The sequence below is a fragment of the Diabrotica virgifera genome, chromosome 8 (genome assembly GCF_917563875.1).
Source record: "Diabrotica virgifera virgifera chromosome 8, PGI_DIABVI_V3a".
In the NCBI taxonomy this organism is placed as follows: Eukaryota; Metazoa; Arthropoda; class Insecta; order Coleoptera; family Chrysomelidae; genus Diabrotica; species Diabrotica virgifera.
In genome coordinates, this window is record NC_065450.1 from 78,476,345 (window position 1) to 78,497,131 (window position 20,787).

The 20,787-nt window shown below is 33.1% G+C and overlaps 1 protein-coding gene across 1 annotated transcript in view; it reads left to right on the top strand.

The window, feature by feature from the left end:
* The window catches only part of LOC114336593 (uncharacterized), a 285,727-nt gene that overhangs the window by 143,243 nt on the left and 121,697 nt on the right, over nt 1-20,787 (top strand). The window contains exon 2 of the mRNA XM_050658603.1: nt 13,414-13,711. Within this exon, the coding sequence (XP_050514560.1) occupies nt 13,414-13,711 (298 nt within the window). The remainder of the gene's footprint in view (nt 1-13,413; nt 13,712-20,787) is intronic.

Consider the following 20,787-nt stretch of genomic DNA (forward strand, 5'->3'; position numbering starts at 1 on the left):
TGGTTGTATCTTAGAGTTTAGACCAGGGAGAGAGCATTTTATGAAGAATAACTTTTTTTCGTAAAAGTGATAATAAAATAGTTATCATAATTATAATAAAGTGATGATGAGTATCCGTATTTGAGAAAAAATTGAAAAAAATTTTCGATTACAATAATGTAATTGTATATTGTTTTTAATTTCAAACAACTTTTCATAATAGCATTTTTTGATATTCTGAAATATAAAGGTACTTTACTGTGTAACGAAATTCATATTTTCGACATAACTCGTATAAAATTGATAAAATTTGATATCTGATTATTGAGTTTTAGATTTTTGACTCCCCAGAGCATTTTATGAAGAATTTTTTTTTTCGTAAAATTGATAATAAAAAAGTTTTCCATGTGGTTCCTAGCTAGGCAGACATACTGTATAAGAGCTTCTGTATAAGAATTTTCAAATTACAATGCCATATTCGGATTCAGTATAATCAAAAACAAAATAGAAACATATTTGATAAAAGTAAAATGATGAATTTAACGACATTTTTAAAATTATTAATACAAAGCAATTATTATTGTTTAAACAATTAGCGGCCAAATCCGCGAGTAGAACTTTTTACTTTAACATTTATATAAACTAACAAAAAAAGTTTTAGAAAAATGTAAGCTTGTTTGAATTTTACCGAAACAATGCATGTTTTCGTTCTAATTGCACTCCCCTATAACATTGAAAAATTTTGTTTAAAATGAGTAGAGCTACTTTTTCCACATTATAAAATTTTGTAAAAGACAATATAGTTATTCTTTCTTGATTACCTCGTTTTTATATATCTGTTTTTAGTTCGTTTTACTTTTTCCTCTTTTTTAAGTAGTTAACAAAAAGAAAAAATACCAGTCAAAGCAAATGTCACTATTACAATAAATTTTATTGGTAAATTTGATTTTTTTCTTTCGGTTCCATGAAAAAATAACTGTTTTCCTGTTATAAAGGAAGTGTTTTTATATAAATCCAATGTATATGGACTTGCAGTGTTGTCTAGGCACTGTTACAATGAAGCTTGACAAATAGCAGTACGTAATTTTTAGAAGTAGTTTAGATCGTCCGTCGCTTAACTTCCGCATTTCGTCTTCTCTTCGATTGTAGCATATTTCTTAACCTGATTAAGACAGATTTATCAGATTCGGAAAGAAAAATTCTAAGTCATTAATTACAATATTTGCTTTCTCTCTTTGATCAGGATATTATAGCATTTTATGTTAATAATGCAGAATGTTGCTGTTAATATATTACAATATTGTTAAATAATTAATAATTTTCACACGATCATTAGAACTAGAACGTGTTTCTACAAATTTACAATCAGGTGTAAAAAATTCGATCCACGCCTACTGTATAGACAAGACATATTTCTGGAAATGTCACTTATAGATTGGACATAGATTTTAGGGAGTAGGCGCAAGATTTCGGCTTCAGTGCTATTTAAATGCATTCATTCTTTTCAAATCCTTAGAAAAGTAATAAGTGTTTTTGAAAAATTTAAACGCGGAATAAAAGGTTACATTATCACCGAGGGCCGAAAGTCCCTGAAAACTTTTATAATGTTTATTTTAATATATTACAAGGGTGAAAAAAAAAAGAGTATATTTGGTGTAATTTTTAAATTCAAATATCTCGTTTAAAAGAAACTTTTTGTTTATTCTAAAGGACTTTCGGCCGACGGTAATAATGTAATATTTCATTCTGCGTTTAAATTTTTCAAAAATACTAATTAGTTTTCTCAGGATTCGAAAAAAATTAATGCATTCAAATGGAATTGGCCCAAGGTACTGCGCCTACTCCCTTAAATTCAGTGTACCGTTCAAACTGCCAAGAGGAAGGTGGGTGGCAGCTTGAACATTGAATTTAAGCGAAAAGCAAAGTTAATTTTGAATTTTGAATTAAATAAACAACATACAATCTTTTATTTCTGTCAATTAATTTAATTTAAAAATGACTTGTACCTAATTAGATAAATAAATTAAATGTTTTTTTAGTATATATGTTTAGTGTGATTTATAACGGTGTTATCGAATTGCCTCCCACATTTCCAGGTAAATATTTTCATACATGAAATGCCTCCCAGGTACAATCGAAATGTCTCCGTTTCGTTAATCGTTTAGACTGATATTCTGTCTATTTAATCTCTATATAATGACACAATGTTGCCAAATCATAATTTAAATAGGTAGTATCTATCTATGTTGATTTTTCTAATTCTTAATGCAGTGTACATAAAATTTGTTTCACATACATATTTCACAGTACGACAAATTTCTTTTTAGAAAAGAAAGTTGTTACCCGACAATCTAATATCCAGCTTTTCTGGGTAATTCCAATTCCGATTCTAATCTCTCCCATATTTATAATTCCATTTTATAATTCCATGATAGGTACTTTTACCTTAAAATATCTTTAATTCTTTGATGTAGGGATTTACGTTAACAGAATTTTCGTCTAGTTGACTAGAGAAACTTTTTAAAACTGATAATGAGTCGGATAATATATTTATTTTTTAGATTTTTATTTTCGGCGTGTTGGCATACTTTTATGATAGCTATGATTTCTGCTGAAAATATTGATGTATTGGAATTCAGTTTAAATTTTTCTTTGACATCTAGTGATGGTATATAAAAAGCACAGCCCACACCATCAATTTGTTTTGAAGCATTCTCGTGGCTATGATCTAATATTGATTCAATTATCGTATTTTCACACCCTTGTGTTTTCACAAATGATTTGCAGGTTTTTTAGTACATGTCCACCGTTTTACTGTAACTTTGGCCAACATTTTTTGAAAACCGAATGTAAAACCATCAATTGATAGTAAAGGTTTGACTGACATTTATCGTTGTCCATTATTTCGGATGTTATGACTTAAACACAATTTGATCTTGAAATCGACGAACTGACAAGATTGAAATAGACAAACTGACTGATGCAGGAACTAATAAACTTTCAAGTATTTAGGCAACATTTAGCCCATTAGCACAATTTAAAAAAGAGAATATAAACAAACAAAAAGAATATCTAATCTAACAACTATGCAGTGTAATATAGTATTCACGTGGATTAAAGCTCATATCGGACTCGAAAATAATGAAAAAGTAGATCAGTTGGCAAAAGAGAGCATTTTCAGTGGCGAGGAAACATTGAATAATATTTGACTTCAAGAAAACCAGACCATAAGTAAAACCAGATTACATGATAACTGGAAATTTCAATGGAGTCAATACTGTATAAATTGTCCGAAAAGGTTTCTTTTACATCCGAAACTCCCGACAGATAATTGGCATAAAATTTAGATTTTTCAAGGCACGATATTGTTACTATCTCTCGACTAAAATTGTGACATGCCTGTTATCCCGCACATCTATATAAAATTAATATAATACAGTCGGATTTGTGCAAAAATTGCAATACAATAAGTGACTTGGATCATATATTTTGTGCACGTGACAAATATGTGACAAAAAGAAATTTGTTGAATATACAGCTATTGCTGATGAACTTACTAGCTTTGAACAAATCGTCAATCTTTAGGATTCTTATAAAATACTTATTATGTTTTTGCATTTTTTGTTAAATTATTATTAACAAAAAATAATGGTTATTATAAAATATATTATAATGGTTATAAAACTAATTACATATGTATAAGTTTAAGTTAGTTGAAATTTATAAATACCGTATAGTGTCGATAATGTTTAATACAATAAAGGTTGAAAATAAAATAAATTAAATAACAAAATCCCAATTTTGCCAAAAATTTACAAAGGAACGAAGATGTGGGAACGTCTCACCTTCACATAAAGATTAAAAGCATGTAATTTATTTAAAGCTTGGGAGGCAATTCGTATGTGACCATTTTAGCGACAGGTAAGAAACCCTTTTTCGGGAGGCATTTCATATGCGGCCATTTATAAATTCTTGTAAATAATAAACACAACACAAATTAAGGGCCGGTTGTTCGAACGCTAATCAACAATGATCATTATCAAATATTTAATTACTGTCACCAAAACTGTCAATGTCAACTTTGTTTGGGTTGCTGAAAACATAATTAATTACAATTATGAGATTTATTATTAATTATGTTAATAATGATTGATATATTAATTGATTATAGACTCCACAGACTTTTTAACAACCCAAACAAAGTTGACATTGACAGTAATTAATTATTTGATAATGATCATTCTTGATTAGCGTTCGAACAACCGGCCCTAAGTGTTTTTATTTAAAATAAAATTTTAAAAAATAAATAAAGTATAAAGTTAAGCATAGCTAACATGTCAAAGAAAAAGAATGATATTGTGCCGATGTTTGCTTTTGCCCTGGGGGAGAGTTTCACCCCCTCTCGGAGGTGAAAAAATATACGTCCAAAATAAGTCCGGAAATGGATAAACTGACTAACTAAAATTATAAGCAAATTTTTTTCTATACAGTTTTTCACCATGTCAATATTTTTCGAGTTATTTACGTGTGTTTACGAGTTTAAAAACAAACATGTTTTTAGACAATTTTTCGCAAATAATTTAAAAAGTAAGTATTTTCTCGAAAAAAAAACATTGTTAGCAAAAATAGCATGTAAAAAAGTGAAAAAATGGTGTACGCATGCTGTCTATAGACCGAGTAGAAGCAGAGTTATAGCTAAAGAAAAATAGTTCTATATTCAGCAAATTCCAAATAGTTTTTAACGTGAAATAACCAAAAAATGAAACAAGTTTTGGAGAAAACTCATAACAACTTTTTTAAAGAGTTTTTAAAAAGCTTTATTTCTGTTTTTATAAAAAAGATTCTGGCATCAAATGTAAACAAGTTACGCTCAAAATACAGATGGTACCTCTTATTTTGACAAAATAAATCGGGAAAATCACCCCCTAATCAGCAACTTAAATGCAATTAGTCGTTACCGCTTCACAAGTTGCTTTATTTATATTGTGTTTATATAATATGATCTGTAAGTTTCATCGATTCAGCATGTTAATTTTTGAAAAAAATTGGTTTTAAATTAAAATTTTTAAAAACTTTTATTTTGAAAAAAATGCTTTTTATTTCTGCTGATTGATTTTCTATACTCAGTTTTATTATTTAATTTTGCTGTAGATATATGTACTCCTTAACTTTTCTGTATTATACTTGATATTATTTGCATGGTTTTGTTGTCCTCTTCTACGTTTGTCATATATTTAGTTTTTGTGTAGTTCATTATTATTTATTCATTTTGTTAATATTTTTCATATTGTCTGATATCACCGCTATGTCATCCACATATCTCAGGTTTTTCAGGAGTTGACCATTGATGTTGATTCCTTTGTTGTGCCATTTAAGTTTTTTGAATGTATCTTCTAGTGCTTGTGTAAATAATTTTGGAGATATTGTATCCCCTTGCCTAATTCCTCTATTTAATTTTATTTGTTTGGTGTTTTGGTGTGGATGTTTTATTGTGATTGTTGCTTTTTCGTAGATGTGTTTTTAATACACTCGCGATCATAAAATTCGGGTCACCTTAAAAATCACCGATATTTCATTTTTAACGAGCTTTATCGTAAATAATAATAACACAAATACAAACTAATACATGTTTCTGACAATTGTTGTCGGCTTAGCGATTTCCTTTGTAACAAAGAATTCCTATAATGCCGATTTCGCAGAAAAGTGCAAACGTGTCAAAATGAATGGTATCTATAACTGTCAAACGCAGCGAACACCGTTTATTATTGCCGTTATAATTGTTCATTAGTGTCATTATTAGTGTTTATTATTGTTTATTTTTTGCCAAAAATGCCTTTGACTGTTGTTGAAACGGCACGAATTGTTGCGCTTGTGGAAGACGGTCAAGCTCAACGGCAAGTCGCAAGAACTCTTGGTGTAAGCCTTTCTACGGTTCAACGAGTACTTCAACGATTTCAGGAGACGGGTTTGCTAACCAGACGGCCTGGCTCTGGACCAAGAAGAAAGACCACGGCACGAGATGACCGTTTCCTTGTGAGTCAAGCTTTACGAAACCTGACCTCAACTGCAGTTATGCATCGAAATCATCTACAGGAAGTAAGAAATTGCAACGTTAGCGTTGCAACAGTCAGGAGAAGACTTCGCTCTTCTGGAATATCTTCTCGGGTAATGGCTACAGGACCGCCACTTCGCCGGGAGGATCGAGTTGCACGACTAGCTTTTGCTCGACAATACGCGCATTGGGGAATTAACGATTGGAGCAAAGTGTTATTTTCAGATGAATCGAGGATCGAGGATCCTGCCTAACTCGATCCGATGGACCTGTAAGAGTTTGGAGGAGAACCGGCGAACGATTTTGACAAGCTTGCATTGCTAAGAATGCCATTTGGTGGTGGCTCGGTTATGGCTTGGGGAGGTGTGGCTTCCGACTTCCGCAAAGAATTAACTTTTGTCGAAAATGGGTCCTTAACTGAACGAAGGTAGATTACGGAGATTCTGGAGGAACATGTTATGCCCGCCATAGTGGGGCTTGGAGAAGATACCGTTTTTATGCAGGACAACGCGCGACCGCACGTTGCCAGGATCAGTATGCAATACTTGGACGAGGTTGGAATTACGAGGTTACCCTGGCCAGCTAGGTCTCCGGACATTAATCCTATCGAACATATCTGGGATGATTTAAAAAAAACGTATTCAAACCCATATACCTTCTCCTAACAACGCACAGGAGCTTAAGGATCTGTTAGTTAGAGAGTGGAATAGCATACCACAACATGTAATCCGGAGTAAAATTGAGAGTATGCCCCGTCGTCTGCAAGAGGTTATTAGAGCAAGGAGAGGCAATACACGATATTAGACATTGAAATTTCACTGATGTTCTACCACGTTCTGTACTTTCCATTTTTTTTTCGTTTGTCTGAATTATCAACAATTTGGTTTGTTATCTACTGTTTCAATAAAAAACCGTTTTTTTTTTCAAACGAACATTGATGACAAATAAAAAATACATTAGCTTAGCCTAAAAAAATGTTATTACTGTACCAGAGGCAAAAATGTTCAAGAAACTTGAAATTTTCAGGGTGACCCGGATTTTATGATCGCGAGTGTATTTCTGTGTATCGATAGTCGATCCATCCATTTATTAGCGAGGATTGTATAGCCCAGTGTAATACAGCCAAAGTCCTTTTCAAAATCCACAAAAGCAATATATTATTATAGCGGTAGTCTGTACTCAATAACGCTTTCAATAGTGGTCTGTTGTGGTGTATTTCTTTCTGAATCCATGTATATGTACCTACTCCAGAATTTCAGAATCCACTCATTTTAGCTCGATGTGGCCACCTTTTGCCTTGACTATGGCCTTCAAACGATCAAAAAACGAGTTGCATGCTGCACGAATGTGATCTTCCGGTATTTTGGCCCATTCACGTATAATGTCTTTCTTCAGCGCATCCATACTGGCATATTTTTTAGTCCTCACCTTGCTCTCCAAAATGGACCAGATGGAATAGTCCATCGGATTTGCGTCTGGCGAATTCGAAATAGTCCTGTCGCCAGGGGGGGTACAACGGCCTTCTTAATTCAGATGGACTTACCCAAGTTTTTTTATGTATTTTGGCCCATAGAACACGAATTTTTTGGGTAACAGTTGATCCGGATGTCGATAAGATTGTTATAAACAAAGAAGTTGAGGTATTACATAACAGCGATTTCTCGCAAAAAAAACAATTTTTTGTATTTTTTGGGTCATTCTAACCAAAAAATGTTCCTACAAGTTTTTTCCTAGGATGCATAGTTTTCGAGATAAACGCGGTTGAACTTTCAAAAAATCGAAAAATTGCAATTTTTAAACCCGAATAACCTTTGAATAAAAAATAAAATAGCAATTCTGCTTACCGCCTTTAAAAGTTTAAGTCAAATTTGATCTGTTTTGAATATTTGCATTGCTAAAAATTTATTTTTTGATTGTTAAAAACACATAGTGTTTCCCGTGCCTAATACATGCGTTTTAATGCATGCTACGTAAAAATAGCCCCGCTTGCACTTTTACCTCCTCTACCTACTCATTCGATTTTCGAGAAATCATTGAAAACATCACTCAAGCATTAGGTGTTTATAGCTTTGTTTTAACAATAAAATAATAAATTTTTAGCAATACAAATAATTAAAACCCATATAATTTGACTTGAACTTTCAAATGCGGTAAGCAGAATTGCTATTTTATTTTTTAATCAAAAGTTATTCGGGTTCAAAAATTGCAATTTTTCGATTTTTTGAAAGTTTAACCGCGTTTATCTCGAAAACTATGCACCCTACGAAAAAATTTTTGGGAACATTTTTTGGTTAGAAAGGCCCAAAAAATACAAAAAAATGTTTTCTTTTGCACGAAATCGCTGTTATGTGATTCCTCAACTTCTTGGTTTATAACAATCTTATCGACATACGGATCAACTGTTAGCCAAAAAATTCGTGTTCTACAGGTCAAAATACATAAAAAAAACTTGGGTAAGTCCATCTGAATACAGGAGGCCGTTGTACCCACCCTGGCGACAGGACTAAAAGCCATTGTGTGGATGAAATGAAGTGTGGAACATGGTTTTTTAACCATTCTTGGTTCACACTAGCTTTATGAGACGGTGCCGAGTCTTGTTGGAACGTCCATGGTCTACAACCGAAATGTTTGCGTGCTTACGGCTCTAAAGCATCTTCTAAAACATTTTCCCGATAATAAGTTGCATTGACTTTGACACCAGATTCAATAAAAACGATTGGAGAGCGTCCATCGACGGTTACAGCTGCCCATACCATTACTTGAGATGGGAAATTACTTCGGGTGGCCGTTCGTAGGCTCAAATTTTCGTAGGTGCGTTCAGTCAAGTAAACATGATCATTTTGAGAGTTTATGAACTGTTCAATAGGAAAATTTTTCTCATCAGAGAACTAGTCCTGTCGCCAGGGAGGTACAACGGCCTCCTTTATTCAGATGGACTTACCCAAGTTTTTTTCATGTATTTTGACCCGTAGAATACGAATTTTTTGGGTAACAGTTGATCCGGATATCGATAAGATTGTTATTGACCAAGAACTTGAGGAATTACATAACAGAGGTTTCTCACAAAACAAAACATTTTTTTGTACTTTTTGGATTATTCTAAGTAAAAAATGTTCTAACAAGTTTTCCCGTATGATGCTCAGTTTTCGAGATAAACGCGGTTGAACTTTCAAAAAATCGAAAAACTGCAATTTTTAAACCCGAATAACTTTTGATTAAAAAATAAAATAGCAATTCTGCTTAGCGCCTTTGAAAGTTCAAGTCAAATTATATCGGTTTTGATTATTTGCATTGCTAAAAATTTATTGTGTTATTGTTAAACAAAGCTACAAACACCTAGTGAGTGAGTGATGTTTTCTATGATTTCTCATTTAAAATCTAACGAGTAGGTAGAATAGGTACTAGTGCAATCGAGGCTATTTCTACGTAGCATGCGTTAAAATGCATGTAAAGGCACGGGAAACACTATGTGTTTATAGCTTTGTTAAACAATAAAAAAATAAATTTTTAGCAATGCAAATAATTAAAACCGATATAATTTGACTTAAACTTTCAAATCCGGTAAGCAGACTGGCTATTTTATTTTTTAATCAAAAGTTATTCAGGTTCAAAAATTGCAATTTTTCGATTTTTTGAAAGTTCAACCGCGGTTATCTCGAAAACTAGCCATCCTACGAAAAAAATTGTAGAAACATGTTTTGCTTAGAATGACCCAAAAAATACCAAAAAATGTTTTGTTTTGCGAGAGATCGCGGTTATGTAATTCTTCAAGTTCTTGGTCAATAACAATCTTATCGACATCCGGATCAACTGTTACCCAAAAAATTCGTATTCTACGGGTCAAAATACATGAAAAAAACTTGGGTATCCGAATAAAGGAGGCCGTTGTACCCCCCCTGGCGACAGGACTAAACACTATGTTCGGAAATTCGCCACGTTCGTGCAGGCGTAACAATTCCTTTGCTCTTTCAAGCCGAACTTTTTTTTGCTTTGATGTAAGATTGTGTGCTTTTTGAAACTTGTAAGGCTTGACCTTGAGCTTTTGTTTCAATATTCGTTGCATGCTTCGCTGGGATATTTTCAGTTCTTTGGCCATTTGATTACCACTACGACGTGGATTTCGCTCAAGAGAAGCCTTCACTTTCCGAACCATTTCAAGTGATGTCGCTGCTTTTTTTCGTCCACCACCATAGCGTTTGGCAATGCTACCAGTATCATTATAACGAGGTATGGTGCGATACACAAACATTTTATTCACTTTGAGGTATTTGAGCTGACCTACAATAGCTGGTTGTGATTTTCCCGCCAAATATAACGCCATCACACTATTAAATTCCATTGCGAATAACTTTTGTTGTATGTATAAAACTTAGATGCAAATGCTTTTGGCGGCGTATTAAACAATATACTGAAGTGTTATCAGGCCAACTTTGACGTACTGTCAACTTTGTCATTATCGATTTGCCAGATATATTGATGTGAAGTTGCTAACAGTTCAATTGCGTAACCCTGTACACAAAAGCTTAGTAATCGAGAACTAAATTCAGTAATAAAATCTTATTATCAAGAGATCTAAGATTTAAAAAAGTAATTTTGTGTTGATTTAAAGTTATCGAATTTATTTAACTTATTGGTAGCTGTTGGAATTTCTGTAGGTAAGTGTGTAATAAATCACAATGGGGGTGACTGAGGTGTAAAAATGTCTTAAATAATCTAGGGGGATGTATCATTAAGAAAGCACAAGCTCAAACTTAGGCGACTAATTCCTAAAGACTTCGCAAGCTGCCCGGATCCCTAAGGGTCCAAAAACCAAAACCGTAATAGGATGATGATAATAGGGGCTGGGGGTATGAGATGTCTGTGAGGAATGAGCTGTTGGAATTTGTGTAGGTAAGTGTGTAACAAATCACAATGGGGGTGACTGAGGTGTAAAAATGTCTTAAATAATCTAGGGGGATGTATCATTAAGAAAGCACAAGCTCAAACTTAGGCGACTAATTCCTAAAGACTTCGCAAACTGCCCGGATCCCTAAGGGTCCAAAAACCAAAACCGTAATAGGATGATGACAATAGGGGCTGGGGGTATGAGATGTCTGTGAGGAAATTAGTGAGAAAGGAACATGAACGAGACCCAAAAAGAAAATTAGACTTTTGATTTGGTTTTACTAAAGATGAGTGTTATATATTGGTAATGATAGATTAAACAGGTAGGGTGAGAATAGCCATATGTAGAAATATGGTGGTGGGATGTATGTAGATGAAAATTTGTAAAATGTGGATGTGTGTGGATGATGATATCAGTAAAATATATGTATGTTATGAATAGATAAAAGTGGTTAGATGGCTGAAAATGACAAAAGAATTATTGTGGCTAGTACCAGATAAATTATTATAAGTGTGAAAGTGAACAGTAGAAGGGGGGTGAAAAGTGATATTGTAAATGTGTTAAGAAAAAAGTTGTCGATGGAGTGGTTAGAAGTCGCGATAGAACGAAACATGGCGGTTGACACAATTCGGACTTTTCTGTTTTTTCTTTTATTATGTCTAGGTCCTCGTACAAGTCTAATTTTAAGAAGTCTTTCTGTGGGATGTTGTGAAGTAGACAACAGATCTTCAGTAGACAACATCCAAATTTCTTTTAAATTATCCAACAACTTAGGACAATCTCTATCCAATTCCAAAGATAGTATCAATTACATGAATCGTAGTGGTGTTTATAGACTGCAATGTTCTGACTGTGATGCTACTTACATAGGAAGAACTTGTAGATCACTTGCTTATCGCTCTCTTAAACACACCAAAAGAGAGAACACCTCTACATTTTCTTAACATCTCAAACAAAAAAAGCATACGTTGAATATCCCAGATGATGTCGCTCTACTTCACAATATCCCACAGAAAGACTTCTTAAAATTAGACTTGTACGAGGACCTAGAAATATTAAAAGAAAAAACAGAAAAGTCCGAATTGTGTCAACCGCCATGTTTCGTTCAATCGCAACTTCCAACCACTCCATCGACAACTTTTTTCTTAACACATTTACAATATCACTTTTCACCCCCCTTCTACTGCTTCGTTCACTTTCACACTTATAATAATTTATCTGGTACTAGCCACAATAATTCTTTTGTCATCTTCAGCCATCTAACCACTTTTATCTATTCATAACATACATATATGTTACTGATATCATCATCCACAGACATCCATATTTTACAAATTTTCATCTACATACATCCCACCACCATATTTCTACATATGGCTATTCTCACCCTACCTGTTTAATCTATCATTACCAACATATAACACTCATCTTTAGTAAAACCAAATCAAAAGTCTAATTTTCTTTTTGGGTCTCGTTCATGTTCCTTTCTCACTAATTTCCTCACAGACATCTCATACCCCCAGCCCCTATTGTCATCATCCTATTACGGTCTTGGTTTTTGGACCCTTAGGTATCCGGGCAGCTTAGGTATTTAAGACATTTTTACACCTGAGTCACCCCCATTGTGATTTGTTACACACTTACCTACACAAATTCCAACAGCTACCAATAAGTTAAATAAATTCGATAACTTTAAATCAACACAAAATTACTTTTTTAAATCTTAGATCTCTTGATAATAAGATTTTATTACTGAATTCAGTTCTCGAATACCAAACTTTTGTGTAATGTGGTTTGCCTAACTAACTCCACTAAAGTATACGTGAAGAAAATTTTTAACTATAACAACGAATTTTAAATGATAATTTTTACAATGGAGTGTGTTATTACATCATTTCTAATTTTAACAAGCTGTACATTTAAGTCTTTAAATATGACAGGTTAATTTTCAACTTCCTGTGGAACTGTCATTTCTGTCTTGTCCTTGTCATCGTTCGGAGGTCTCTATCCATTGCATTGTCACTTGCCGTCATACTTTTAACATGTGAACAAGTCATATCCAAAGCTCAGATGTTACCTGGGGCAGATTAGCCAAATATTTTAAACATCCTAGTTTGATGTAACATTTTAAACCAATGTTTCCTTGACGGACAACTTTTACTGGGCTTTGACCCACATATTTTTGTCAAACAATATCTTGGTGGTTAGCATGTACATTGCACGTGAGTATAACCTATAACTTTCTTAACCGTAGTCAAAATTTCAATATCTTTGAATTATTTTATCAGGTTATATTCATTTTAGGTAAACACTGATGATGACTGGTAAACCAGTCGAAAACTAGTTATGTTGTGATTTTGATGTGGCCCTTTTGAGGGATTTTAAATATACCTTTTATACAGGATTTTACTGTTTTTTGTATTATATGGTATACAGCCAACTACAGGAAAACTTTTTCCTTGTGGATTTTTTACTAAAAAATATTTTTTCCTTTCAGGTGCCGACGACCAGTCAACTGCTGCCAGCTATTGGGATTTTTCGTCGGTAGATAATCCAGATTTTTTCACGTCCCAGCAGGGTGTGATACAGTCTCACCCCAATACCAGACAAAGAGGACCCGCCAAGACACACACTTTCGTAAAACATTTAGATTTTAAAACATCGGCGACGAACGAATTACGAAATAATCCTTCTTTATCATCTCCTGACGAATGTGCAAGAGCTTGTAGGGAAGGTGAACCTCCAAAGACTTGTTACTATCACTTCACATTGGAATATTATACTGTCCTTGGAGCGTAAGTTTTTTATTTATGTATTTATTCATTGCTAATTTACAATCTACTACAAGTAAATATGCTATAAGTTCTTGGCTTGTGGCAGGTGTCGTCCATTGACGACTCTCTGGAATTCACCTAGCAGCTACATCTTCTGACCAAAGTCTTTTTAGGCGTCTGTCAATCAGTGGAGGGTTGAATAATTCGTCTATGAGACGGCTTGAATGGTTTGTGCTGCGATTCATGTATCTTTGGAGTGATCAACGATCACATCATTGATGAAAGAAATGTTATGGTCTGCATGAAGGGTGTGGTTTGACACGTATCATGGGGCTTTAGCTAAGATACAAATAATTTTTGACTGGAATGTTTGTAGTATTTTGGTGTTGGATGGTTTGCTACAGCCCCACAGCTTGATTCCGTATGTCCACACTAGTTTGAGTATTGTTTTAGGGATGGTCAGTTTGTTTTCTAATGAAAATTTTGTAATATAGTAATGAAGTGTACAACGGATATTATTTTATATTTCTATATTTTGGTTTGATTCTGGTATTGTATATACAGGGTGTTCAGAAACTCTCCCGAATAACGAAGACTGGAGATTCTTCAGATAATTTTGAGACAATTTAACCCAATTCACCGTGTCCTAAAATGGTTCCTGGACGGAGTTACAGAGATGGAGAGAGGGGGTTTTGAAGATGGCGTCTCGAAATTAGTTTTTTTTAATACCTACAGAACGCTTTTATTTAGAAAAACGAAAACTGGTACGCCTATTTATCTTCCAGAATTTCTAGTACTAGTAATATGCGTCTCGCTTTGTGTAGGACAACGGATATTTTATCAAATAACTTTTTGTGTTGAATTTTTAAGCTTTTTGATACTCTTGCTTTTAAGTCGGTAAAATACACCGATTTAAAAAAAAATTTTAATTCAAAAAACGAAACATTTTACAACAATGATTTAGAAGTGGAAGATCATGTAACGATGCAGTTTTTGTGATAAGGCAAATAGCGGAGAAATCATTAGAATATAACAAGCCAGCCTTTTTCTGTTTCACATACCTAGAGAAAGCGTTTGATAGAATACATTTATAAGATGTGATACACCTACTATATGATAAAAATTTACCACTGGATATCATAAATCTGATAGAAAACATATTTATGTGTAAGAAATAAAATAGAAATGAAAGTCAATGGAATAATAACAGAACGCATAGAAGCAAACACAGGAATCAGGCAAGGAGATTCACTAAGTCCTCTACTATTTAACACAATGTTGGATGCAATAATAAAACAAGTGAAGAAAAAAAAAGGGCATATAAAATGGGCGATAGAGAGATAAAAATACTTTGTTACGCTGATGACACCGTGTTAGTAGCAGAGTGCGAAGAAGACCTACAAAGATTACTGCACGAATTCAACATTAACGCAAAAGAAATGAATATGAAAATATCAGCCCAAAAAACAAAAAGCTTAGTAATATCCAATGAACCAATAAGAATGCAAATTGGACTTAGACAATTAAATTATACAGCAAGTAAAAGTAGCGACTTTCAAATACCTGTGAATTAATCTATCAGCCGACAATAATATCGAAGAAGAGGAAAAATACCAAATAATTAAAGCCAGTAGAACGGCCGGATGCCTAAACAACACAATTTGGAAAAATAAACACCTAAGATTGGAAACAAAGGCCCCAATATATAAGTCAGTTATTAGACCAGTTATGACTTACACGGCCGAAACAAGACCAGGTACAAGCAAAACACAAATACATCTGGAGACCAACGAAATAAAGATCTTAAGAAGGATTGCTGGAAAAGGACTGCAGGACAGGGTAAGAAGTGAGGAAATCAGACGCATATGTGAGGTAGACAATATATATATATATATATATATATATATATATATATATATATATATATATATATATATATATAACTATCTGGGTAAAGAACAGAAAAGAAGAGTGGAATCAACACATAAGCGGGATGTCTGAATCAAAGATAGTAATAATAGCCATGGAAAAGTCACCTTTAGGCAGAAGAAGTATAGGACGCCCAACGAAAAGATTGAATGAACATTTAGGGACAGAATGAAAGGCACCGTTGAAGAAAAACAGGCAGTACTGCCTATATAAAAGAAAAAGAAGAAGAAGAAGATAAAAATAATTTGCTACAATCAATCAATAGAAATGATTTATACCGTTAATCGATGCACCGTAATTTTTTCTGTCAGAAATATATCTCCATTTGTATAGGTGAATTCTTGTGCTTTAAACGGTTAAACAAGTATGAAATATTAGCATATAAAAACGATTTGCAGATTTATTGACTTTGTAAACGATACTGCAATTTTAATGTGTTACTTTAATAGTAGTTTTGTAAGTAAAGGAAATAGTATTAATACTTCATTGGACAAATCAGTGACCCAATTCTTTTTTTATATCATTTACATAATGACTCTTTCGCGTTTTCACCAAGATTATAATTCTCTAGATCGGTCGGCGGTCCTCAATTAACAGAAAGAAATAAATTATTTGAGAAGTGATAACTAAATTAACGGTTTTGTTAAGTACAAGAGGTTTTGTATTTAATACCAGAGGCTTGAAAAACAGTATTTATTCATATTTTTATAAAAAAAAAACTGCCATATAGAATCAACTGTACAAGTCGGTATTTATTATTACGCATAATGTAGCCAAAGTAAACCAGTTTGCTGTTATTTACGGTGTTAATAATTTCTTTATCTTTTCTAAGCCTCTGGAGAATGGTTATGTTAGTTGTGTGGTGTATAAATGAGACCCTCAACATATCGCTCACTGAGTTCTATAGTGGCACATTTTCAGAAAATGGTATTTTGTAATAATCACTAGTACTTAAAAATCACAAAATTTCACTTTATAATTGAACAAAACCGGCATAACGGTAGCTTGCATAGAATCCCCTAGTATAGAATCCCCTAGTATAGCTTGCATAGAATCCCCTATAGATAGAGTTGTACCACGTGCATATTTCCCTCCATTTCTCTCGAGCGGCAGCACTATACCGTCACATATTTAATATGACGTTTACTTTAGGTGTGTTTGTGTTGCTTCTACGTGGAATACCGGCACATTTTCATAAAACTAATGTTATGCCACTTTTAATTTTTATAAGCTTCAATAAAAATATCTTATATTTTAGTCTATACCGGCACATTAAAAGTTGTAACAGTATGAAATGAATTTTTTGGCAAAAGCATGCTATTTGGGTCACCAAAATATAAGGTTGTGTCGGTATAGAATTTACTTTAATTCAAATATTTCACTTTATGCCATGAAAGAACAAAGTTGTGCCAGTATAGGTTTACTTTTTCTTTTATTTCACTTAGAGTGTAAGAAGAAGAAGAATGTAAGCAGTGGATACAAAACCGAATTAAACGCCTCCGAAACTCTGGACAATCTTCAATTGGACAAATTTACAACCCGTTCCAGGCAGATCAGTTAAAAATCCGTGTGACATCACAAAATGCAGGCAAACATCTACCGGAAATATATAGAATAGAAGAAGAGAGACGAACGTTTTTAAGTTATACTTTGATTTGGTAGACATTTCCAAGCAGCTAAACTACATTATAATGTCATTGATGGAACAGGTTAATGTAGCAAAGATTGGTGAAAGAACCAATAACAATGCTTTTTATTTTGTTAAACAATGTACAAAAGTAAGGATGTGCAAAGTTTTTTCACTTCGACTTTATGTATTCCTTTAGGTCTTTAGGGAGAAGTCTCTATTAAGTGATGTTTCATTACTTAACGTCGAAAAGGATAATCATAGCATTTTCCTGTATAAAACTTCCTTTGACGAATTTTATTTTAAAATGGTGAACTTATTCACAGAAATACGAACCATAAATCCTAGCAAAGTATTCTCTTTTAAAGACATTGAAATTAAAAGGGTCTCCAATTTCCAGAAAAGGTATAATGTATCCTATTCGATCCAATGCAATTAGTAAAAGTCACAGTGAATTTTACATCAACTTACATTCCACGTTTTTATTCTTGTTTCTATAAACAAGGTTTTTCTATAACTAATAATCATTTTAAAATTCTTTTTTAGTTATTAGTAAGAAAAATATTGTTATGTTCATATAGTATATCTTCAGTGCGAATAAAAACATGATTAAAAAATAAAATCGTTTTTTTTATGAACTCTATGCTACTACTTACGACCTACCATCTTTGCCAAAACACTATAAAACTTGAATTCAATACTGGCATATTTATACCAAAGTTCTCGAAATTCATATAATGGAAAAAAATGTAATATGTATCTAACCATTCATTGACAAGTATTTGTTTTCTTCTGTGGACCTCTTATCCATAAATTGTAATTTTAATGGTATTTTATGATGTGAAACTTCATGGTCAATTATTATCTCAGAACTTCATTTTTGCGGTTGTGCCACTATAGAATTCAGTGAGCGATATGTTGGTTGCACCACATTTCAAATGCATTTAATCGTTTTATGGCATCTTCTGTAAGACTCCAACTTTCTACTCCATAGAGGAGGAAACATCTAAGAATTCTTATGCGTATATTGGTACTTAAAGATAAGTTAACAGAATCTTCGTAAGACTGTTAAAAGAGCTTCTGGGTTTTTCCATACGAGTTTTTATTTCGTGGTTATGATCCCAATTTTAAAGACCTTATCTATAAAAAATGAATATGTTGAAAGATGAGTGAAGACATTAGAGGAAAATGTAACTTATAGTGTATAAACGAATGGGCACTAAATACAAAAAAGAATGAAATTAAAACATAAGCAGAAGAAGGGAGACGCGTGTGGTCAAAATAGCTAGAGATAAATCACATTGCTTATAAAGAGGAAGAAGAAGTAGAAGAGAAATAATAAACATGAAATAATTAAGAATCTGTCGCACAAACTTTCGAATTAAATTATTACGACAATCTGCAGGATTTAAATAATCATAATAAACATAATAACTTTTTAAAAAACTTATAGTGATAGAGATTGTGTTTTGCAGGATAATATTTTAGATTCTGGTGACATCAACTTATCACAATTTACTATATCTCAATTTGGCATTTCTATTTCGTCTATGTATGAAAAACTTTTCATTTTGGATAGCAACAAGGGGCCAGGTCCAGATGGTCTTCCACCTTCTTTTCTTAAACGCTTAAGCTTTTTACTTTCTAGACCTCTTTTTCACATTTTTAACCTGTCATTAAAGGCCGGGATGTTCCCAGCCTACTGGAAAACTAGCTTTATTACTCCAATACTAAAATCTGGAGATAAGTCTCAAGTGAACAATTATCGTCCGATTAGCATTCTGAGTTGTATTCCCAAAGTTTTTGAAAGTCTTGTTTGTGACTATTTGTCAGCAAGTTTAAAATACTGTTTTATCGACCAGCAATTTGGATTTCTCTCTGGCCGCTCCACTGAACTTAATTTATTGACATTTACCGACTTCCTTGTGGAATCTCTTGAAGGTGTAAATCACAAGATTTTAATCAATAAGTTGAGAGATCTGGGTATCCAGGGTAAACTTTTAGAATGGTTGTTATCCTACCTATCTGCAAGAATACAAATATAAAACAAAACAACAAATACAAAATTAAGGTACCTTCAGGAGTTCCACAAGGGTCACATTTTGGACCCCTTCTATTCAATATCTATGTTAATGATATTGCCTCCTGTTTCCACTTTGCTTTTTTCCTAATGTTTGCTGACGATTTAAAATTATATTTGAAAATCAGGAATGATGGTGACTATCAAAAATTACAATCTGACTTGGATCGGTTGAGCTATTGGTGTGATGGCAACGGAATGGAACTTAATGTTAAAAAGTGTCACTTAATGGTTTTTGGTCCAAATAGAACTCCTACAAATTATATCTATACTATTAAGGATTGTCCTTTAGATTCTGTATCTCAGATAAAAGACCTAGGTGTTGTGCTCGATTCCGGCTTATCCTACATCCCCCATATCTCATCTATTGTCTCAAAATCACTTCAACTTTTAGGGTTTATCAAACGTTGTACAAATATCCCATCCATACAAGTATTGTATTGTTCACTTGTGAGACCTCACCTAAATTACTGTTCATGTGTTTGGTCTCCACACTATAACACCCATAGTCTAGCTATTGAGAGAGTTCAGCACAAGTTCCTAAGATTTGCTGCATTTAAACAAAACCAGAGGGTTGATGAAATTAACTATTCTAATATAGAAAAGTCTCTCAAATAACCTCTCTCCAAATCCGACGCATGCATAAGGATCTCACAATGTTTTATAATATACTACACTCCAATAATTTTGGTCCTCAACTATTGGAGAAAATTAGCCTCCATGTTCCCAGTAGACAAACGAGGCTAAATCAACCTTTTTACATTAGACCCCATCGCACTAACTACGGACACAACTCCTTCATGTCCAGAACACCTAGGTTTGTTAACCAATATTCGGAGGGTTTAGATTGTTATAGTTTTCCAAATGAATTTAAAGCTCAGCTTAACTGTATGTGATAACTTGATGTTTTGTACATTTTTTGTTAATGTTTGTTATTTATTTAATGTTCCTAGTTTGTATGATTCAAATTTTTAAATTTACTTTAGGTTAGGTTATAAATCTCCTGTGATTAATGTTTACACTGTATTTTAATTGGGTGATTGCCCGTTGATAAATAAATAAATAAAATAATAAACCTATCTATTATAAAGATACATTAAGTAAATACATACTGCACAACTTTTCTAAATTAAGAGATAAAAAAAGACACCTACTGATTCATGCAATCCATATCCAATTAACAGATCTCACCATATTTTATAATCCCAGTCCGTCTTTGCTTAGGTCATTGCAACCTTACGCAATAACAATAAAGCAGGTGTTAACAGCCTGCCAAGCTTATGACGCTTATAGAAAATTTACACCTGGTTACATTTTTTACCTTCTTTTACCATTCTTGACCTTCCTATTTTTTCTGCTTCCTTCTTCTATTCGTATATTTCTTTCTTTTCTAAATTGCTTCCGTTTTAGTACGCGAGGAGTTGCTTGTGGGTTACAAAATTCTAGACCAAAGTTAAGTTG